The sequence below is a fragment of the Hydra vulgaris genome, chromosome 01, assembly GCF_038396675.1.
Source record: "Hydra vulgaris chromosome 01, alternate assembly HydraT2T_AEP".
In the NCBI taxonomy this organism is placed as follows: Eukaryota; Metazoa; Cnidaria; class Hydrozoa; order Anthoathecata; family Hydridae; genus Hydra; species Hydra vulgaris.
In genome coordinates this window covers 72919735-72944594 of record NC_088920.1, presented here as the reverse complement: position 1 = coordinate 72944594, position 24860 = coordinate 72919735, and the positions used below count along the sequence as shown (strand labels likewise).

At 27.9% G+C, this 24860-nt stretch overlaps 1 protein-coding gene across 1 annotated transcript; it reads right to left on the bottom strand.

Annotated features, from left to right (window-relative positions):
• Window positions 1-118: 118 nt before the first annotated feature.
• LOC100209694 (ras-related protein Rab6) lies at window positions 119-24860 on the bottom strand. The gene is made up of 7 exons (XM_065789126.1): window positions 24758-24860; window positions 16090-16148; window positions 14031-14084; window positions 12525-12630; window positions 7193-7304; window positions 6828-6921; window positions 119-1060 (listed from the first exon to the last, which is right to left on the bottom strand). The coding sequence occupies exons 1-7, from the start codon at window positions 24819-24821 to the stop codon at window positions 932-934; spliced, it is 618 nt and encodes a 205-aa protein (XP_065645198.1). The 5' UTR covers window positions 24822-24860; the 3' UTR covers window positions 119-931.

Here is a 24860-nt window from a genome sequence, read left to right as displayed (position 1 = left end):
CTTTTCAGTAAACATTTGAAAGGGAAAACTAATCAGAAAGAGATTTAAGATTTGTTACTTAAAAGATTTGTATTATTTATAGAGAAAAATAAAGCCACAAAAAAAAAAATAAAATAAATGTCTTCACAAAAAACATAATTTTTAAAACTAAATACTTTGCAAATATAAAAATAAAAAAATTATTTAATAACTGAAAACAATCAATTACAACTCTAAATTAAAATTAAAAAATTTAGCTGATCATGAAAAAAATAAACAAAAAATATTTACTATAAAAGAAAGTGTGGCATTTTTAGCTTTTTAAGATATCGAAGTGAACAATAACATGAAAAACAATGTATAATGGAATATATATAAAAAAACCAACCTTAAAAAAAATATATATAGTTTTTTCTCAAAATTAAAAATTTTTTAAAATTTAAAACTTTAAAAATTTTTTCTTATATGATTTAATATATTTGTAAAAAGCATTGCTAGCCCCATATATATAGACATAAGTAACAAAAAAGATAAATACTCTGAAATAAAAAATAAAATAAAAAAATTTTATTAACATTTTCAAATTAATAAAAGTTCTTAAAAGAAAATTAAAATCTTAAGAACTTTAATCAAGAATAAATTTTGTGTTAGTAAATCCAACCAGATAACTCACTTTTTTTAATAACAAAATTTTTCGATATAAATTAGACTAGGATCACACAGACATGAACATTTTAAACTATGATCACAATACGACATGACTATTTTTAAACTATGGTCACACTATTACATAGTAAAACCATATAGAAATAGCTTTTAATTTTAAACGGCTTTTAAATATATATTTAAATGAATTATCTGATTTTGCAAGATCTTATAGTTTAACTATGGCTTTATAAAAATTAATATATTTATAAGTAACTTTTATAAAAATTAATAAAACTCAATAAAATTAGCATGTACAATAACTATTATCGTTTTGTTTATCTACTAAAGGTTGAATGACACTATCCAACTCCTTTGGTTTATCATCTTCTTTATCATCAATCCCGGGTAAAGATGCAGAAATACGACGAAATAGCTGTGAAAAAAAATTGAATATAAATATTAAAACTAAAACAGCATATAATTTTAATAAAACAAAAAATTTTTTTTTTTAAATTAAAAAAAAAGTTTCATTAAAAAAAATCAAAGTCAATTAAAAGATAAATTAACAGAAACATTAAAAGAAATCAAAGTCAATTTATTACCAGGAGCATAAAAGCACAACCTTTTCTTTTAAAGGGAAAAGAGAGGGGGAGGTCACAGGAATTTTGAATTGGCTTTTTTTGAGCAATGCAAAACAAATATTTGAAAAAAGGCAAGACTTTAAATAACAGTTTTCTGAGATATTTGTAACCAAATAGATTTAAAGGCAAAATGTATAAAAAACAGAAATCAAATTTACAAATATTCTTGAATTTCTTTTTCCTTAAGTTGAGTCAGATTCTATCCAACCTTAAGTTTTGCCTTATTCCTTGAGTTTTTATACAACATCAATCAACTAACTTAATTTTTTTAAATATTTCAAATCAATCATTTATTGATAATTTTCAATGCTTTAAGTTTAAATCATTTAATTAAAAAATATTTGTTGTTTATTTATTTGCTTGTATTTCTTTTGTTTTAATTTAATTAAGCCTACATTTAAAAAACTAAATTAGCATTTACATTTTTTTGTGTTTAAAATGAATTTAGTTGTGATATTCCTTAGTCTGGAAAACATGATGACAGGAGAGAATCTCAAAGCACTGATGCTTTTTTGAGCATAAATGAACAGTTGTGGTAAAAAAGTGTAACTTTACTTAATCAGTCAGATGAGATTGTGTTTTGATGACACAAGAGACAATAGCTCGCATGAGCAGCAACCTCGTTAGCATTTGTAGAAAAGACAAAGTGATGCCAAAGAGGTACCATAGCAACGTTACAACAATTTGTAGAGAAAAAAAGAAGTACCATAGCAACATTACAAGACAGAGACTCAAGCTTAGAAGCATGTCTATCATCTATAATGATACTTATCATAATGCATTTTTAAATTTTGTCTAAAAGAGAAAGGATATCATTATAAGTACCAGCCCAAATATGACATCAGTATTTTATACAAGTACAGATAGGAGATTTATAGAAATAGAAAATGGAATCAGGAATAAGAAAATGGCAAGCAAAATAATAAAAAAAAAAAAACCTTAGCAACAGTTGCTAACAATGTGATGAATTTGTTTTTATGAGAGATCAACAGTAAAAGATAATACCAAAAGATATAATGTAGAGGAGCAAGAGTGTTAGCATAGTAGAGGATACAATAAGAGTTTAATCATTCATCAATATGGAAATATAGTGAAATAAGCAGCACCAAATAAAAACACCGAACATGTTGGATAACAAATGTTTTATTGTTGGAACACATGTTTTATTGTTAGATAACACATATTTTATTGTTGGATAACAGGTTATTTTATTGTTAAACATTATACAACAAAACCAATTTTCTCAGCCTTTTCCTAAATTTTCTTTGATCAAAACAAATATGAATGAAATGAAAAAAATAACGATCAATGTTTGAAATAATTTAAATATAAAAATGTTTTTTTTTTTTTTTTTTTTTTTTAAACATCTTTGCTTCCAACAAGGCTGCAAGCAGCCACTAATTAAAGTTGGAAGTTACTAAGAGAGAAAAGATAAAGATTGTAGAGCAAGATAACAATTGACGGACGACTTAAAAGATTGCAAATTATATGAATCAGGAAAGCAAGATAAAGGAAGCAAATTCCAAAGAACTGATGTTCGAGGAAAAAAACTAGACAAATAAGCGTTTTTGGAGCACTTAGGAACAGTCACAGAAAAAGGATGACACTTAATTGAATGACGAGTAACACGAGAATGAATTTTAGTAGGTGGCACAAGAGACGCTAGCTCTTTAGAGCAGTGCCCATTATAGTATTTGTAGAAAAGAGAAAGAGAAGCAACACTACAACGATGTGATAATGGTTGGATGTTGGCTGCAAGAGCAGGTTTAACTATGTTTACAATGCGTTTTTGCACCTTGTCTAAAAGAGAAAGGGCATAATTAGAAGAACCGCCCCAGATATGGCAACAGTATTTCTTTTAAGGCCGGATTTGAGATTTATAGAGATAAAGAATAGAATCCGAAGTAAGAAAGTGACGAGCTCGATAAAGAGATGCAACCTTAGCAGATGCTAATTTTGCAACATATTTGATATATGGTTTCTAAGAAAGATTGGAAGTAAGAGTTAATCCTAGAAGATGAAGAGAAGGTGACTCATCGAGTACATCACTGTTCATAAATATAGGAAGATCTAAATTATTGCGATAATGATTGGCTGAAAAAAATTGAGGTTTATATGAATTAAAGTTCACCAGCCACTGTGAGCCCCATGCATAGCAGAAGTGAGATCCTTTTCAAGCTCAAATGTCCTCTCCAAGCAATCAGAGGGTGTTGGTTTCTTATTACGACAAGAATAAATGGTAGAATCATCAGCAAACAATGCCACCTTAGATGTGAGAATATCTGGAAGATCGTTAATGTAAATTAAAGAGAGGGCCAAGGATAGAACCTTGAGGAACCCCTGAAGTTACAGAATAAGAAGAAGAGTGTTATCCATCGAGGACAACTTTTATGCTACGATTAAAAAGGAAGGATTCAATGATCTTAAAGATGTTGCCGGATACACCATAAGAAGAAAGCTTATGGAGAAGACCAGCATGCCAAACTTTATCAAAAGCTTTTGAAATGTCAAGAGTGATGGCCTTAACCTCTCCACCTTCATCTAATGCACGATAAAACCTGTCAGTTATTACTGTTAGCAAATCAGCTGTAGAACGAGAAGATCAAAATCCATATTGATGGTCAGAAAGTAAGTTATAAGATTCAAGATGAGAAATTAAGTGTTTGTTAATTAAAAATTTAAAAACCTTGCTTAAGATAGGAAGAAGACTTATGGGACGGTAGTTAGACAAATCAGATCGCTCTCCAGAATTTTTGAAGATAGGGATAACAGATGCCGCTTTCCAGCAGGCTGGAAAACAAGACTCTGATAAGCACTTGTAGAATAGTTTTGAGAGTATAGACAACAGCTCTGGAGAACACTTCTGCAAGACAATAACAGGTATATTGTCCGGGCCACAGGTATAACGCAACTAGTGGAATCAAGAGATGATATTAATGAAAAGTTTTTAGCAAACAATTCATAATACATACTTAGATAAATTATAATAATAATAATCATTTAGCATAAATTCATAATACGTACTTACATAAATTATAATAATAATAATCATTTAGCATAAATTGCTTTTTTAATATCTGGGTAATAAACAATGTTTTAAAGAAAGAAAGCTAACTAAGAGCATCTTAATACATGGGTATAATCTAGTACGATAGCTCACAGTTGATAGTAATACATGGGTAGTATGATTTAGTACAACAGTACACAGTTGATAGGAAAGGTATTTTTCAATTTTGTCATAAAACTAGCAACTGTTTTGAAACATGAGAAGAAAATAACAATTAACAAATGCCACTCCCCTCTCATAGATTAAATGCAGTTCCTTTTTTAAGATAAATGTTTTAATAGTTTTAAAGCCAAACATAATATTCCAATATTGAAAATCCATTATAGAATTATTAATGTGTCATAAATATAAAAAAATTTGATAAATGTTCAAAAATGGTGACTAGAAAAAATAAGTTTTTTCTAGTCACCATTTTTGACCCATTCTTAGTGTTATGCATTTAAAAAAATGCATAACACTAAGAATGGGTCAACTTTCTAATTGAAAAGCCATTACATTTATTAAAAAACATCTTAAAAGAAACTTAAATTAAAATTACAATTCAGAGAAGAGTGCAGAGATCAAAGATAAGGAAAAAAATAAAATAAAACTTTCTTTAAAAAAGTGCTGGAAAAATATTTCTGCATTTCGATGAAAACTTAGGATGGGATATTAAAGATGACAGATAATAGTATAACTAAAATGAAGAATGATGGAATGATGGAGATGAAGGATGATGGGATGGTAGAGATGAAGGATGATGGAATGATAAAGATGAGGGATGATGGGATTATAGAAATAAAGAATCATGGGATGATAGAGATAAAGGCTGATGGAAATAAAAGATTATGGAGAATAAGAATGTTATGATGATGGATGTTATGAAAGACACTGGAATAATTAAGATGGAGTAATAGAAATAAAGAATGATGAAAATGATGGAGATAAAGGGCAATGAGATAAAGGATGATGAAAATGAAGGATTTGGAATGATGGAGATAAAAGATCTGATTGCAATTAAGGTATAATAAATGAGGTATAAAAGAGCTAAAGGATGATGGGATTAGATTGAAGATTACTTATCCCAAACAAATCAAATAACTGTGTCACTTGCTTCTTGGTGAAAATAAAAACATTATTTTTAACTTAATTTAAAAAACTTTAAACAAATGAGTCAAAATACTTTTTTTAATAAAATGTCATCAAAACAGTTAAAAAATTTAAAAAAAATTCTGCACATCTATCTAAAAAATCTGTCTGCATCATTACTTTCAATCGCTAAAGCATCTAAATCTAGCAAAACTCTCTATCTCTTAGATAAATAGCAGAAATTAGTATTTGATGATCATTCACGCAAAATCCCGGCTTATTAAATAGAGAATGAGCCAAAAGGTATAAAGTTTCAGAGTTTTTTGTCAGGAAAGTTAATTTTTTTTTACAGTTTCAAGTCTTATTAAGCGATTGAAAGTCCAAACAAGTCAGATAAGCAATCACTGATTGCTAAAACTCAAGCTCAAAAACTTTATGACGAAGTCCTTACAAAATTGAATGGCTGCATAATTATGGATAATGAAGTGTAAATCAAATGCAACTTTAAACAGCTCCTAGATCCGAAATTTTACACTTCAATTGTTCTTGAACTTGTCAGCAACAAGTTCAAGTATAAATCATTAAATAAATTTGGTAGGAGACTTCTCTTGTGGCAAGCAATATGCAGCTGCAGTTTAAGATCTCGAGCTTTTGTCTCATTATCAACTTTAAATTCTGATTTTTACATCAAGGAATGCCTGCAAGCTAGACCTTTGTCATTTTATCAAAATCACAATGTCACCTGTTGGTTCTGGCCTGATTTTGCTTCTTGTCGTTATTCTAAGGAAATGCTGAATACATCATGCAGAAAGTGATGTCGTTAATTAGTGTAAATTAATATTAAGATTAAAATAAATATTGAAGTTTTTGAATTAGTTTATTCTTTTTTTTCTCAATCAATTAGAAATCATTTTTCAGATTATAAGAAGTTTATAGCCATAGAAGTTCAAAAAATCTTATAAATCTTGCTAAAAACATAAAGGGAGCAAATGACTTCTGCAATGATAAAAATATTGTCATTTAGTTTCAATATACTATATATATTAACAAAGCCCAACAGAGACCAACAATACAACAGGTACACATTAGACATAAGCATATTTTATGTATATAAATCCAGAGACAACAATCCAAAAATTTTAATAAAAAGCAGAAGGAAAAAATATTGGAATATAGTGTTTCTTGAAGATTACTTAATCTCTTTTGTTCTCTTTTTATTTTTGAAATTTGCAGCCTAAACCATTATTATCATACGGCCTTCACAATATAACAATTTTTTGTTTTTTATAAAACAGATACAGTTTTGGACTACTGACTGAAGTTTGTTTAAAGTTTTAATAAATTTTCCTTCACATATATTTAGGTAAATTTCTCTATAAACTAAAAACAAACTAAAGATTTAGTAAAAATATTAAAAAAAAAACCTGTTTAACATTATGAGCTGTTTTAGCGCTGCTTTCTATAAATATGACTCCAAGTTCTTTTGCTTTTTTTTCGCCTTGTTCCATAGATATTCGCCTAAATGAAAAAAATTGAAAAGATATTTCCTTTTTAAATTAAAAATAAATATCAGCATAAAAGGTTGACTTAAAATATAATGACTTGTAAAAAAATTTAAAAAATCAAACACATAATGGTATACAAGTTATATTATAAGACAAACTTGTAAAAAAAAAAAAAACACAGAACTAAATTTGATTTTGAAACCAAGAAATTTAACAATAAGCTAATGACTTTCTGTTTCAATCATTTTTAACATTAGCACCTTTAATTTGCTTCCACAACACACCTCTTATCAGTCAAATCTGTCTTGTTCCCAACTAACATTATAACAACATCATCACCACGTTCAGCTCGCACATCTTCTATCCATTTGTCTACTTGAGCAAAGGAGTTTGTATCTAGAAAAATATAAAATAAAATATGAATACAAAAACTGATTAAAAATAAATAAATTTTAAGTTTTACTTAAATTTTCATTCTTTACTTACTATACATACTTATATAGATACTTGTGCTATGATATAAGACATAGTACCAGTTAAAACTGTTGATAAGATACATAGTATCAATTAAAACTGTTGATAAGATACATAGTATCAGTTAAAACTGTTGATAAGATACATAGTATCAGTTAAAACTGTTGATAAGATACATAGTATCAGTTAAAACTGTTGATAAGATACATAGTATCAGTTAAAACTGTTGATAAGATACATAGTATCAGTTAAAACTGTTGATAAGATACATAGTATCAGTTGAAACTGTTGATAAGATACATAGTATCAGTTAAAACTGTTGATAAGATTTATTTATAAACTTTAGCATATATATAATTCTGACATATATAAAATTCGCCGAATGGTCACACACAAGCAGTGAACGCCTGAGGGAAGAAATGAAGTACATTAGAATTAAGGAGAATTATTTTTCAAACAAAGCATTTTGACAGTTGTCAAGACAAAAATAAAGATTAATAGAGGAATATTTAAAATAGGACAGACAATGCACCCAAACAGTATTAACAATAATAATAAAAAATAAATTGTTATATAAATACTAATATGAACTAAGATAAACAAAAAATATATCACCAAACAAAAAGTAAATAAAACAAAAAATACATAAAAAAATAAAAAGTATGCAAACAATAATGAAAGGCCTCAGAATGGGAAAAAAAAACATTAATGCCAATGTGTAAACATAATTTGTGTAGTGATTAAGTAATAAACATCTCCTCAGAGTCGCGTCTATTATTACTGGCGTTTCGATGAGGATCAGCACTTATAGCTAGTTTATCCCGTCAGACAAACGTCATCGTCACTTATGCTTTACCCCGCGACTTACGCCTATTCCATACTGCAGTAAAAAAGGATTCACTACAAATAGCCAAAACCCAACCATACCCAAATTTGTGAAGCACTAATATTTTTTTGATGATATGAAAAGTGTTAATCTACTGCACAATATAAGTAAAAATAATTAAATAAATCACTTACCATACCAACGGTAGAAAAAACTACGCACAATAAATTAAAATTAAAATAAAAACGCCAGAAACAAAACTAAAAAACAACTAAAGTGTGTAAACAGAAAATGCTAATAAATTTTCACTAAGACCATTCAAACCACATAGGTACTTCCAGCACAAATAAACCAAAAACAATCAAATGGCAATATACCCTATTAAAAACCCTTTTAAAATAAAATAAAGCATAATAGAGTATTCAAAAAACTCTAACGTTGTCATAGATACTTCATTCGAATTTTGTTAACCAATCTAAAGTGTAAGAAAATGAAACAGCCCGCGCAACTTAAAATCATAACTAAAAATCAAGTATATTAGAAAGTAGAAAAAAACATATATATATATATATATATCGCCTGAAAAAATGTAAAGATTTAAACATGTAGTGAAGGATATAAGAAATTCTCTGAATAATAATAAAAGACGAAAACTGTGTCTGTGAAAATTAAAAATAAAGCTGAGTAATGAACGTACGATAATGTAGCACAAAAGCTCCTTGATAACAGCAACAACATGAAAATCAGCGGATAAATCATACACCAAAGAATATTGTAATAAGATCAACTAAATACCAAAATAAGACCAGATAAATTTAAGCCAAATGAGTGGGTAAAAAATTATTTTGGGTGATAAAGCAATAATATTAGTCGTCATATAAAAACGATAAAAGAAGCGGGAAAAATATTGTTTAAGAAGTAAAGTCTTCTCTACGGTCCGAATTAAAGGTAACTTTGAGACCATATCTAAATCGAAGTTTCCGAAAAAGTAAAGTTTTCTCTACGGTCCGAATTAAATATAATTTTGAGACCATAACAAAAACAACAACAAAAAGACGTCCATCAACAAAACATGTCGAAAGCCGCTAGTCAAAAAGAATTGCTCTTTTTATATATTTATATGAATCCTAAAATGAAAAAACAATCACATATGATAACAACATATACATAACATACAAATCTGCATTTAACATTCCAACCACATACTATATATTAAAAGAAAATATTACCTAAATAAGAATGAGTTCAAACAAAGAGGGTATATCTTATAAAAGAACAAAAAGCATAAAAACAATGTAAAAAGGCTATATGTGCATAAGGGTGTATAGGTGTAATGTGTAAGTCCGTGCTGTTTATGTCGTTCAGTAGAGTCTTGTGTTGTTAGTAACCAGCGTAAAAGATTTATCTCTTAACTACACCAAGCCAGCCCAGTCATACTCCAGAAAACCATGATGGATTAAACACCTATGCATGGATTTATAATTGACTTATGACTAGAAAACTAGCCCATGCATCTTCCAGAGACAAACAACTTCTTTCGCGGTGACAGTAATTGTGATTTGGAAAATAGTCGTGCTCGATGACTATAACACTAACCCTTACGGGCTAGGCCCAATATTATTTTTAAACTTTGGCATATATATAATTTTGACATATATAAAATTCGCCAAATGGTCACACACGAGCAGTGAACGCCTGAGGGAAGAAATGAAGTACATTAGAATTAAGGAGAATTATTTTTCAAACAAAGCATTTTGACAGTTGTCAAGACAAAAATAAAGATTAATAGAGGAATATTTAAAATAGGACAGACAATGCACCCAAACAGTATTAACAATAATAATAAAAAATAAATTGTTATATAAATACTAATATGAACTAAGATAAACAAAAAATATATCACCAAACAAAAAGTAAATAAAACAAAAAATACATAAAAAAATAAAAAGTATGCAAACAATAATGAAAGGCCTCATAATGGGAAAAAAAAACATTAATGCCAATGTGTAAACATAATTTGTGTAGTGATTAAGTAATAAACATCTCCTCAGAGTCGCGTCTATTATTACTGGCGTTTCGATGAGGATCAGCACTTGTGCTATGATATAAGACATAGTATCAGATAAAACTGTTGATAAGATACATTGTATCAGTTAAAACTGTTGATAAGATACATAGTATCAGTTAAAACTGTTGATAAGATACATAGTATCAGTTAAAACTGTTGATAAGATACATAGTATCAGTTAAAACTGTTGATAAGATACATAGTATCAGTTAAAACTGTTGATAAGATACATAGTATCAGTTAAAACTGTTGATAAGATACATTGTATCAGTTAAAACTGTTGATAAGATACATAGTATCAGTTAAAACTGTTGATAAGATACATAGTATCAGTTAAAACTGTTGATAAGATACATAGTATCAGTTAAAACTGTTGATAAGATACATAGTATCAGTTAAAACTGTTGATAAGATAGATAGTATCAGTTAAAACTGTTGATAAGATACATAGTATCAGTTAAAACTGTTGATAAGATACATAGTATCAGTTAAAACTGTTGATAAGATACATAGTATCAGTTAAAACTCTTGATAAGATACATAGTGTCATTTAAAACTGTTGATAAGATACATAGTCTCAGTTAAAACTGTTGATAAGATACATAGTATCAGTTAAAACTGTTGATAAGATACATAGTATCAGTTAAAACTGTTGATAAGATACATAGTATCAGTTAAAACTGTTGATAAGATACATAGTATCAGTTAAAACTGTTGATAAGATACATAGTATCAGTTAAAACTGTTGATAAGATACATAGTATCAGTTAAAACTGTTGATAAGATACATAGTATCAGTTAAAACTGTTGATAAGATACATTGTATCAGTTAAAACTGTTGATAAGATACATAGTATCAGTTAAAACTGTTGATAAGATACATAGTATCAGTTAAAACTGTTGATAAGATACATAGTATCAGTTAAAACTGTTGATAAGATACATAGTATCAGTTAAAACTGTTGATAAGATACATAGTATCAGTTAAAACTGTTGGTAAGATACATAGTATCAGTTAAAACTGTTGATAAGATACATAGTATCAGTTAAAACTGTTGGTAAGATACATAGTATCAGTTAAAACTGTTGGTAAGATAGACAGCAAGTACAAGAAATAAGGAAAAAAGAAATAAAGTAACAAAAAATGAGAGAACATATGAACATATGAGAGACAAAAAATTTATTAAAGTTCAAAAGAAAAAATTAGAGTTAATTTCTGGTCAAACACTGAATTCATGTTATCTCAAACTGTTTTCTATGGTTTCTATGGTTCCTTAAAATATTATGATTTCTATGATCCCTTAAATTTTAACATTAAAAAAGAACAATTGTTTTACTTTGCCTAATTTATTTAGGCAGCTGCTTCCCTTTTACTGCATGTAGTTACTTATGAGCTGTGCAGCTATGGTAACCTTACTCTAAAAGCAGTATATGTATGCGGTATGCTTTATTCATTAGTATAGCTACCCAGCTAGTGCACTACATTGGGCCAATGTTGGAACATTTTTAACATAACAGTTTTTTAACAAGTGACAAAATTCTTTCAAAGAAACTGTCAAGACTCTTGAGAGCCAACAGGTCTTTTTTGAGAGTCAACAAGACAACCCATACAAGTTTATCATATTATTATATATTAATTAACTTAATCAAAATCATGCTGAAATATAATTAAAGGATGGGCACATAGTTTTGAAAAAAAAGTTTCAACAACAAATTAAAGTTTCAACAAGAAATTAAATTAAAAAAACAAAGAAATTAAATTAAGAAAACAAAGAAATTAAATTAATCAACAAGAAATTAAAAAAAAAACTCTTATTATTGAAAAAAATAAGAAAAAAAACAAAGATTTTGAAAACAATGTATGGAAAAAAGGTACACAACAAAAATAAGATAACAAACTAAGTGACACCATGATTCATGCTTCTTGTAAGTATATTTTCACAAGAATGATACATTTAAAATAAACTTTTTTAACTTCTTCACACCATTTCTTTATAAAGCAAGTTAAGGTTATTTTTATTTAAATTTTTTTAAGTAGTATTATTAACTAAAAATAATAAAATTGGATACTGTAATAATATTTTTAAGCCTACAATTTTGAACTTTTTGTTAATAACATTTTATAACATTAAGCATTTAATAATATTAAGCATTTAAGAAAATTTTTAGAGAATGTGTAAGATTTAATTTAAAAAATTCAGTAGTTTTGCTTACACACAAACAAAATAATAACAACAAATAAACAAACTTGTTATGTCATAGACAACAATAGCAGCTGAAGAATCACGAATATAACTTGGAATTAAACTTCGAAAACGCTCTTGGCCAGCTGTATCCCAAATCTGTAACCGAACCTAAAGATTTATGATTGAAAACATTTACGTAACTTTGACAGATAATGACATAAGATAATCAAACAAAATAACTTTGACAGAGTTAAACATAAGATAATTAAACAAAAATCGCTTTTAATAAACATTTTTATATATTTATTCAATCTCAAGGTTTTAAAAGATTTTTTATTTCTCTTTGTACTTACTATTTTAATAAACTTTTTTTGACTAAAGACTGTTATATAACAATTGCTACTTAAAATTAAGGTCTTTTATGGATGATTTTTTAATTTAGGAAAAATTTTTCGAACCTTAGAAACATAGCAAAAAAGTTATTTAGATGTAAGATAATTTATATATTATACATTATATATGTGTTATATATACATTATATATATATATATATATATATATATATATATATATATATATATATATATATATATATATATATATATATATATATATATATATATATATATATATATATATATATATATATATATATATATATATATTATATCTATCTGTCAAGTCAGGTTATCCTGCTACTGGTAATATGTAACCCAGTACTGGTAACATGTAACCTGCTTCATCCCCTGCTACCTAGTAGGGTATGCTTTTTTAGTCCAACTTAAAACACCCTAACTCCAACTTAAAACACCCCCTGCCTTGGGGCTCTTGGTTGAGTAAAGGCTAGAGATGGTGTCTCAATAAAAATACTCATCTTGGCCAGATGTTAAATGCATCCAGCTTGTAGGCCTCCGAGGCAAAGACTTAAGGGGTAAACAGATTTTATCTTTTGACCAGCCTTGCACCCCTTCTTCGTCTATTAAAAAAAAAACTGGGTTTGAATCCACTGACTATTCTTTTATGTGCTTTCATTTAGCACCACCTCACTCTATTGTCTTTCTCTTTGTTCTTTATTGCTCTCCTATATCTGAAGACTGCACTTTTTTGGATGTTAAAAGCATTCTCCTATTTTTCTTGAAAATTTTTTTATTGTAAGGATTGTTACCTTGAATTAAATGAGAAAATTTTCTTATCATTTTGTATAAAATTTTTCTTATGATTTTTTATAAAAGTTAATTTTATAAAAGTTTTTCTGAGCAAACAAACAACTTCAATCTCAAAAATAAAATTAAAAAAAAAGGTCCCAAAAAAAGTTTGAAAGAAAATATTATTGGCATATATAGATGAAAATATATATGTAGTCAGAAAATATACATGGTTCAGTCAAATGCTAACATATTGTTAACATTTGATTGTCCTATGCTATCCTATTGATTGAGTCATGTGACCTGATAGATAAGTATTAACAAAATAAAAAAGAACAAAAAATTTTAATTTAATAAATTTTATATGCATAGCAACAAAAGAAATTACAAACTTTATGAGAAATATAATAACATTTCACTTACTGTTCTGTCTTCAAGATACATAGTTTTTGATAAAAAATCTATTCCAATGGTTGCCTAAATCATATAAAATAAAAATATTTGATAAATAAAAATATTTTGATTTAAAACATACAACTTCATATCATAAACTAGCATAATTATTACAAGCCAATAGTTTCATAGCTGAGGTATAAGCTGAGGTACAAGCTGAGATATGAAGTATAAACCTTTTTATACTTTTTTTATACCTAAAATTCTACAAAACATATACATATATGTATTTTTTTATATTGACTCACTTCCGACAAGGCTGAAGCCACCACTATTAAGTTAAGAGAAAAAGAAATCAAGAAAACAAAATATAGAGTTTTTAGAGCACCAAGGGACAGATACAGTAAAAAGATGTGACTTTGCTGAATAAGGAGTTGTTATTAAAGTTAAAATTCAAAAGCCACTGTAAGCCCCAAGCTGTTACAGAAGAGAAATCAGATTTAAGATTGGCTGCTAGTTTAAAGTAATCAAATTAAGAAAACTTTTTGTCATGACAGGCGTATAAAGTCGAATCATCAGCAAAGAGAACTACTTTAGATTTAAGATAAACTAGTGAGTAACCAGGTTATAAATTTGACCAGGGCCGGGTTTAACAAAAAAATATTCCGAGCCGGGTTTGTGACTGGGACTACATTAACATTGATACATCCAAAATATTTTTAAACTCAAAATTCATGCTATATTTTATATCAATCTATTTTATTGACAATCTTTCATCTAGAGAGGTTCTATTTGCTGATGACTCAACTTATGTCTTGACAAAAAATGTTCACTTTTTAAATGATTAGAACAAGCAGGTGATCTTTAATCTGATCTCTCTTCCGTAACAGCTTAGGGCTTGCAGTGGCAAAGTGGATTTTAACTCCAGCAAAACAAGCTAGTTCAATTTTAATAATAAAAAATCAGAATCAGAATAAGATCAAAATATTGTTGAGAGTTTTAAAAAATTTTTCAGCAAGCAGGAAAACAAGATTCTGTCATGCACTTAATAAATAGTTTAGAGATAATTGAAGAGAGTTCTTCTTTCATGAAAAACACTTTTCTTGTGACAGGAATGATTTTAGTGCCATTGGTATTTAACTTAAATTAATGTCATAAAATATTGTTGAAGGTACACTTGGTCCTTTTTTTTTTACCATTTTTCATTATTAAATTAAGATTTTCAAGCAAAGAATAAAATGATCAGAGATAAAACAATTAGTAAAGTAGTTTTAGTTTTGACAAATTTATAATGTATAACTTGGAGAATTAAAAAAACTTTGTTATTATTATTGTCAGTTTTATACTATATATATTAGGATGATGACTTTTTAACATTTATTCTTAAAAATCATTTCCTATAACAGGAATGGATGAACTTAAGCTTATTATTGATTAAAATGACCTATATTCCAATAAAATATTAAAAAAGGGTTAGAATTGCAGTTAGCCAGTATAAACGCTTATCTTTGTTTTTTGGTAAACAATAAGTATGAAGTTCTTTTTTTTCATAGTTAGACCAGTGATACAACATTTTTGAGACATAAAGTAACTTTATTAAAAAAAAGCTTAGACTTTAAATTTCATGCTATTGCATGTTTTTATTTTAAATTTGTGCAATTGCAAAGACTGCTGTAAAGACTGCCTTGAGGCAGCTTATTTCATTTTGTTATTATTGTTAGCCTCAGAAGCGTGTGGAAATCACACTTGAAACTTCTAATTATTGCAGTAGTGGTAGAGCACTTATTTTACAAAATAACCAATTTACTATTACTGCAACTAACACTTTTTTGAAGCAAAAGAAACCTTTTGTTGATATATATATATATATATATATATATATATATATATATATATATATATATATATATATATATATATATAATATATATATATATATATATATATATATATATATATAACCATTATTACTCAAAATTAAATTTTAAATTCAAAATAACAAAAAAAGTGTGAAAAATTATATTTATATGTATATAACATATTTTCAAATATGCAGGAAATTATTCAAATTTATAATTAACAAACATACCTGATACGTGCTATCAAAGCTATCATACATAAATCTTGTAATGAGCGAAGTTTTGCCAACTAAATATATATAAACTATACATTATAACTATGAAAATATATTTTCTGTGGTTTAAAAGTCATCACCCTAACATGTCAACTTTATATAAATCAGGCATGTCATTTTTAGAGCTAAAACAAAGACTGCCACCTTAATTGACTAGGAATTAAGTTTTATATTATTAAGGTCTACTGAACAAAACTGGATTCTTACTTTATCTTTCTAATAATTGATCACTTAAATATAAAATACTTTCGTAACTTTTAAAACATAAATTTTTTAACAGAAGACATTAAAATATTTTTTGAAATATTTTTTTGAATGATATATAAATACAGTTATATTTAACTACTTGTACCAGGGGAGTTTTTTTTTTTACATAACTTCCCACTGTTTCCCTGGCCTAATGTTTAAAATGAATATAAATTAATAATGAAAAAATATTTCTAAAACACAATTTTAAAATATTTCTAAAACACAATTTTATAATTCTGAAGCAAATGAAAAAAAGCAGTAAAAACTGATGAAGAATTTTGCTTAGAGAAAGAGTAGTACCTCAATAAATCACCTAATATTTCAGTCAAATTGAAAAGTCTTTCAAAACACACAAAATGCCAAACAATAACATAAACAAAGGCCATAATCATTTTTATGTATGAAATAATAAAAAAAAAAGTTTGCAAAAAACAAATAAAAAATTTTGGGGTATGGCTCAAAAACAACCCATCAAATATAAATACAATAATTCTAGATTCCCAAATATATGCAATCATTATTTTCCAAATACAAATATTTCTATTTTAGGTTAGAAAAAAATACATTGATTTTTTAAAAACAATTCTGATAAAACAATATACCAAAATAAAATAATATACCAAATAGAAGAATGAAGATAAGTTTTTAACAAATCTGTTAAAAACTAATTTTTAAATTATTTTAGTGTAAAAAAACAAACAAAGAATTTCTTTGTTTAAAAAAAACAAAAACAAAAAACCTAGTTTATGGAAGTATAAATACATTTTAATCAAATACAAATATTTTTAAAAAAATTTTAAATTAAATTCAATACAAACACATATTTGACCCCACCCCCTGTTAGTGAATAGCCATAAAGTGCAAGTGTTCAAACACCACAAGAGTAATGGACATATAAAAAGTTATCAAACTACTTCGAAGTTTCTGAGTATCTTGTTCAAACTTCAGTTCAACACAAAGCAAAGGATATTATCATTGCCAGAGAAAAAAAATCAGAAATCCTATTTTACCAAAAACTTTTATATAGTAATTAACATTTATTAAAGTGACAATTTTCAAGAATGATGCCAGAAGAAAAACTTTTGCTAGTATAAAGAAAAACCAATGTGTTTAAAAACAGTTATTACACTCAATCTTAATAAATTATATTTTGCATTATAAAAATTCTAATGTCAAAATTGATTTGTCAAAGTTTTGCATGCTAAAACCTAAGTGGTATATTACAAGTAAGGTCTCAGGTACTTATAATGTATATCTATGTATAAATCACCAAAACACAAAACCATTTTATCAATGCAATTAAGTGAAATTAAATTATAAAATTTTTTTGGATTTAATTGTTTGCTCTCTAAAAAAAAACACCATATAAGTCTCATATATGATATATAAGGTATCTCATATATAAAGTATACATCATCAGGCATGAACAGGAATGGCGTGCAACTGCACGTTGTATCTGATTACACTATAATTTTTTTTTCCTTTACAATTTGACCAACACTGTTTTGATGTTTTAACAATTTAAATGCAATAAAAAAAATTGTTTTGTTATGAATACCTTTTAATCATTGATGAATTAATTAGTTACTTAGTGTGCAGTAGCACACCAGTAGCAGGATAACCTGACCTGACTTTAGAATCAGGTCAGGTTATCCTGCTACTTGTAACAAGTAACCAAGTACAACCTGCTTCGAGTCATGCTGCCTTGTAAGATACACTATTATAGGCAAAGTCTATAATAGTGTATCTTACAAGGCAGAGAAACTAACTCCGACTTAAAACACCCCCAGTCTTGGGGCTCTTGGTTGAGTAAAGGCTAGAGATAGTGTCTCGATAAAAATATTCATCTTGGGCAGATGTTAAATGAATCCGGCTACTGTCTTGTAGAAGGCCTGCTAGGCAAAAACTTAAGGGGTAAACAAATTCTATCTAGTGACCAGGCTTGCATCCCTACTTCATCTATTTTCTAGTGTAGATGTACTTATAACACATTATTTCCAGTTTAGGATGTTGAAAGCTGGATCTTCTTAACTCATTACATCAGTTTTGCTTGTGTTTCATTTTTTATGACTAGGCAACTCATTCTACTATCATCTAATGAGGGTACAGCTCTAAAACTCAGCTTAATGGTTCTGAGGCTAGATGGTAGTCAGGTTTCCTGAACTTTGTGGTATCTTTCAGAAAGGGTGATTTCATCAACAGCTGAAAACTTACATAGCAGACTATTCTTTTATGTGCTTTTGTTTAGCACAACTTCACTCTATCGCCTTTATCTCAAGACAGCACTTTTTTCAATGTTATTTCTGATCAAACTGACTGAGCCTTTTTCTTTATCCTTCAGTTAATGTTGCTGTTTTTAGTGACTTTAATGCTCATCACACTGAATGACTTGGCTCTAGTCTCAGTGGCTCTGCAGGTGCCAAGGCCCACAACTTTTGCCTTTCTCAACCTTTAACACAAATAGTCAACTTTCCGATTGGCTTTCCAGACAATTCACCCTTCGGAGCTTCTGATCATATTGGGTGTGCTTCTTACATAATTGGATTCAGGCTGGCATGGAATCTTTTATTCACTCTCAACGATTTCAAGTCAAACCTCACCCTTCTTCAAGGCTTTTCTCTCATTGTGCTGCTGCAATTTCCAATCATAACCATTAACTTTCTTATCTATCAGCAAAACATTTTTCCAAAAAACAGACGCCAGTTTATTATTACTAGAAACCATTGTAAAAAGAATTTGTCTTTGCCAAAGTCTGCTATTCTCAGGTCACAAAATCTCATATTTCATCTCAAAAATTAGGCTCTCATGACTCCTGGAGAATTTTTAATAGTATCAATAATATGGGCAAATCTGTTATCTCACCTCTCTTGTATGGTTCAGATTTTGTCACCTCACCAAAACACAAAACGGAATTTTTTCTAAGAACTTCTGATCAATAACATCTCTTGATTCCACTAGTTGTGTTCTACCTGATATAGCTGACAAAAAGGTTGATCCATTGCTTGACAAACACTCATATCATTATGAACATTTTATTGTTGCTCTTGAAATTTCCAAAGCCTTTGATAATGTTTAGCATGCTGGTCTTCTCCATAACCTCTTTTCTTACGGTGTAATAGATAATATCTTTAAGATTATTGAATCCTTTCTTACCAATTGTAGTACAAAAGTTGTCTTCGATGGACAGCACTCTTCTTTATATCCTGTAACTTCAGGGGTTCCCCAAGGTTCTATCCTTGATCCTATACTCTTTTTAATTTACATTACCTATCATCCATAAATTTTCACATTTAAGATGGCTTTGTTTGGTGATGATACTATCATCTATTCTTATCTTGATAAGAAACCAAAACTCTCTGATTTCTTGGAGGAGGCATTTGAGGTTGAAAAGGATCTTACTTCTGCTACAGAATGGGGCTCCCAGTGGTTGGTAGTAAGTGACCAGGGCCCCGACCCCGTTTAAAAATGAGACTTTTTTCAAACCCGGCCCCGGCAAAACTATAAGATTTAGCCGGGGTTGATAACCAGGGCTAGAAAAAAATTTATAATACTTTACATATTATAATATTATGCTTACATTTACTATTTATTAAATACTGGCATATAATTATATAACTTAAAACTCTAATTAACTTCCAACAAGATTGCAAGTAACCACTATTAAGTTTCAAGTTACTTTAAAATAGAGAATAAGTAAAAATACTAGGAGATGGTTAACTGAAGACTTAAAAAGTTGTAGGTTGTATATAAAAGAAAAACATGAAGATGGCTAAGAGTTATAAAGACAGCAGATAAACACTTACAATAATACAGGTCTAACTACATTTACAATGTGCTTTTAGACTTGGTCTGAGAGTAAGAGGGTTGTTATTCATCAATATAGGAATGTCAACGTTAATGCAATATTTGTCTAACAAAAATTGTGGATTTTAAGTCCAGAATATAAATCTTATGGATTTATGTTCTAGACTTTTTAATCTCTCTTCTGTAACAGCCTAAGGCTTGCCACTGCAAGCCTTAGGCTGTTACAGAAGAGAGATTAAAAATCAGCTGCTTGTTCTATGCAATGAAAAAGTGAAGATCTTTTGTTAAGACAAGAGTATAAAGTTGAGTTGTCAGTAAATAGAGCCACTTTAGATGTAAAATTCTTATCAAGATCGATATTATAGATAGAAATAATACAGAAATTAAGATAAAACCTAGTGGTACCTTTAAAGTTACTTGAAATAAAGAAGAGGGTAGGCCTACAAGAATAACTTTAATACTGCAGTTAGAAAGAAATAATTTAATTATTTCCAAACCTTTATATAAAAAAATTAATAATGATTGTAGAATAGTTGGAGAGGTCAAAGTGTTTTCTAGAGTTTTGAAAAATTGGAACCACTTATTTAGCACTTTTAAAAATTTAGCAAAAATTGAAGAGAGTTCTGGAGAACACTTTTAAAGACTATGATGGAAATCTTGTCTGAAGCACAAACTGTAGAAGTGTTTATTTGAGAAATAACTTTAGCATTGGAAGTCAGAGTGATTTGTATGTTTAACAATGGGTTAAGCTGTTTAACTGGCAGGTCAAATATGTCCATTATATTCAAGAGTCAAATTAGATTTCATTGCAAATAACTCTGCTTTATTCCCGGAAGAAGTAAAAAGATCAGACCCATGAATTAGAGATTAAATGTTTAGCTTACTTTAGTTAATGACATTGTGTGTTAATGACACTTTAGTTAATGACATTAATGACAATGTTGAAAACTAACCAAAAGTCTCTAGAATCTAACATCTGATATAAGATACAAGATTTAGTAAACTGAGAATAACAGAGCTTAACATCAGAAAGGACCTTTTTACATTGGCTTCCTGAAATAATAAAACAACATTTTTCTTATGAGAGATGTTAGTATAAAAAAGATGAAAAAAAAAAAGACTACCATTTAATAAAGCAACTGCTCAAGTGAAAAATGTGGAGTATTTATGAACCATCTACACTTAGTTTTCTAGGATTAACTCTTACTTCAGATCTTTCTTGAAAACCATATATCAAATCATTTGCAAAATTAGCATCTGCTAAGGTTGTATCTTTTTATTGTGCTCTCCACTTTCTTATTCAGGATTCTATTCTTTATCTCTATAATTCTCAAATTCGTCCTTGTATGGAACACTGCTACCATATCTGATGTGGATCTTTGAATGATGCCCTTTCTCTTTTAGAAAAGGTGCAAAAACACATTGTAAACATAGTTAGAACTGCTTTTGCAGTTCGCTTTCTTAATCTTGCTTCCTGATTCATTGCTTCCTGATTCATATAATTTAATAACTAATCTTGCTTCCTGATTCATATAATTTGCAATCTTTCAAGTTTTTATCTTTAATCTTGCTTTCCTGATTCATATAATTTGCAATCTTTTAAGTTGTCTGTCAATCATTATCTTGCTCTACAAACGTCTTTTCTCTTCCAGTAATTTCCAACTCTAATAGTGGTTGCTTGCGGCTTCGTTGGAAGTGATGATGTTGAAAAAAACAAAAAAACAACTTAATGTAAAAACATTTTGTGTAATTTTTAATGTACACTAATAATGTAAATGTCTTCATAAACAAGACAAATTTTTGAATTATTAAAACCATTTTATTAATAAAAAACAATACATGTTTTAACTAACACTAGTCATCTAGTGTTATAAATTTGTTAAAATACCTATGAAGGTGTTAAAAAAAAACAGTATAAAATATAATTATTCTTGTACAAACTAATAATAATATAATTACAAAAATACAATAAAACCAATAAAAAAGTTTATTATGTCATACTAAAGAAATAGGAAATAACAAAAGAATAGATTAAAAAGATACGCAATATGTATAAAAATAGCAGTTACTACTGATATAATATACTTATAAAGGAAAAAAAAAATTTCTTGGAAATATTATTTAGGTTTTCTTGCAAATATTATTCAGGCTTTCTTGCAAATATTATTTAGGTTTTTTTTTGGAAATTTATTTTTACCTTTATGTAAACAAAAATTGGTGTTGTGTTATTTGTAAAGATTCATAAAAAGTTATAAAAACATATTAAAGTACTTAACAATTCAGTAATGTAATAATAAAGTTAATTGACAAATTGAATTGGCAAACAAATCACACTTTACCCTAAACAGAAAGCCAAAAAATATAAAATACCCCAAACAGAAAGTGTCATTAGTATATGGTTGACCTGTTTATTCATACCAGGTTTTAACCATTCATGAACATACTTTCTTTAAATTTTAACTCAAATTTGTTAGATGCAGAATCTAAAACAGAAAAACACTTATCACTTATTTGCATGAAACAACTTTCATTAGCATGGATATGTTCATAGATGAGACTTTTTGTCTCATTTGTAATGTTCAGATATCCGGGTCTTGAGATAGCGAGTAGCTTCGCCTATATAACAAGAGTTACATCCTGCACATACGAATTTATACACCTGCACATATGAAATTATACACGATTTAAACTCTACAGGAATAGAATCTTTAGAAGAAAAGAATTTAGAAATTTTCAGTGAGGTAAATACTAATTTAACATTTGCTGAATGGCAACATCTTTTAGCGATTGAATTCAGTCTTTTTTTAGTTAAACCAGATATTTTTCATAAAAACGACAGTTTGAAATATGACAAATTTTCTTTGATTTTAGGTTGTGGTGGAGTATTTGAATTAATCTTGTTTAAATAGGGGTTATATTTTTTAAATGAGCCAAGATGGGTACATGTTTCTTTGAGATACTTTAAAGAGGTCGTTAATGTCAGAGTGAAACCCAAGTTTCGTATTATCAATTTTAAAAATTCTATCAATTTAATCGGTAATGGTAACTGAAGAATTAGTTTTTTGTAGAGTTACGTCTAAAAAAGATATTTTTGAGTTTACTTTTATTATGGAGCAAAACTAAATTGACTGTAATTTCAATTGTGTCTTGAAGTGGAACATTGGCGTATAAGCTGGTTACACTTTTAGATACTAAAAAATATTTGTTGAGATCGACTTGACTTATTTCTTTAACAAAGGAAAATTAATCTTTTGTACAAAACTCAGTGTTAATTAATGGAGATAATAAATCTCTAAGAAATTCCACTAGTTGGTAGTTATAGGTTCCAATAGGTGATACAGTGGGTCAAAAGTTTACGTTAGTCTCAGAAGAATTTAGTTTATGCATCTTTGGAAGTCCATAGATACGAGCAAAATGGGATCCAGATGGAGAAATTTTATTATATGTAGAAAATTAAAAAGATCTTTTGCTTTTAGTTTCCTCAAAAAATTTTGAAGTTGTATTTCTCTATTTAAGATAACATCTTTCTTAAGTTGTTTGAATTTATATTTAATTTTATAAACACCATTTATGTATATTTCTTTATCTAATATGATGACGCCGTTACCTTTACATCCGGTTTTAAAATGATAGTATCCGGATTACTAGAAAGCTTTTTCAGTATTCAATATTTTTTCAGAGTTTCCTGAGTAGGACAATAAATATAAATAAGAGTTAGTAAGATGGGAAAGCTCTGCTTTAAGTTTACCTGAATCTTTATTATTTTTCAATTTGTTTGAAGAAGATGGTTAATTTGTTCGAACGAAGATATCAGTACATCTAAGATATTTCGGTGGAATTAAAATCTGCAAACCATTTTTAAGGATGTCCAATTTATCATCAGAGAGTTTGTAAGAGGAACGATTAGTTACAATATCTGAAACATTAAAAAGTTTTGTATGACCAGTTGTTAATCATTTTAACTTCTTTTAGTGTATTTTTACAATTTTCTTTTTTTCTTTTTGTGTGTTATATTGTAACACTTCAGTTAAAATAAACCAACCCAACGATGAGATTCGCTTTTAAGTAATCTTGTAAAATATTAAATTCTTTACATAAATGCAACTTTTCTTTGTTGCGCTCTTGAAGTGCACTTCTTAGTAATCTTTTTCTTATAAAACGAGCATCAAATTTTGAAATGCCAGGTAAATTAAATGAAATAAATTTCAGTAAAACTTCAAAAATTCTGAAATTATTTAAAAACGATATGTTTAAAGACTATTTTGTGGAAGGTACAGTGGAGTGCTTTTTTGTTTCATTAGATTATTGCTAAAATGTTAAATAAGTATTATTTCAAATGATATCTCAAAAACTGCTATGTGCATTTATTTAAATTTTTACCATTACCATTTATATATTTAAAGTAAAAAATAACCAATTTTGAAGCAAATATACAAAAACTTTTTAAAAGATGAATTAATAAAAAAAAACCTTCAATAAAAGATAGTGCAATAAACAATAATAGATAGTACAATAAACAAGAATACAAATTTAAAAAAAGTAAAGAAAAAAGAACAAAAAAAAGTTGTACCACTTTGTTCTCCAAGGAAAACTAATTTGAATTTTCTCAAAACATTTGAATAATCAGTACCCATAGTATTAAACAAGATTCCTTTAATTATAATTATACATAT

Excerpts from the sequence above, each read along its gene's own strand:
- LOC100209694 (XM_065789126.1), bottom strand. The coding sequence starts at position 24,821 with ATGGGTACTGATTATTCAAATGTTTTGAGAAAATTCAAATTAGTTTTC. Across the intron at positions 14,085-16,089 it reads GCTTTGATAGCACGTATCAG|GCAACCATTGGAATAGATTT; the intron begins GTATGTTTGTTA and ends TATATGATTTAG. Across the intron at positions 6,922-7,192 it reads ACAGATTTGACTGATAAGAG|GCGAATATCTATGGAACAAG; the intron begins GTGTGTTGTGGA and ends TTTTTCATTTAG.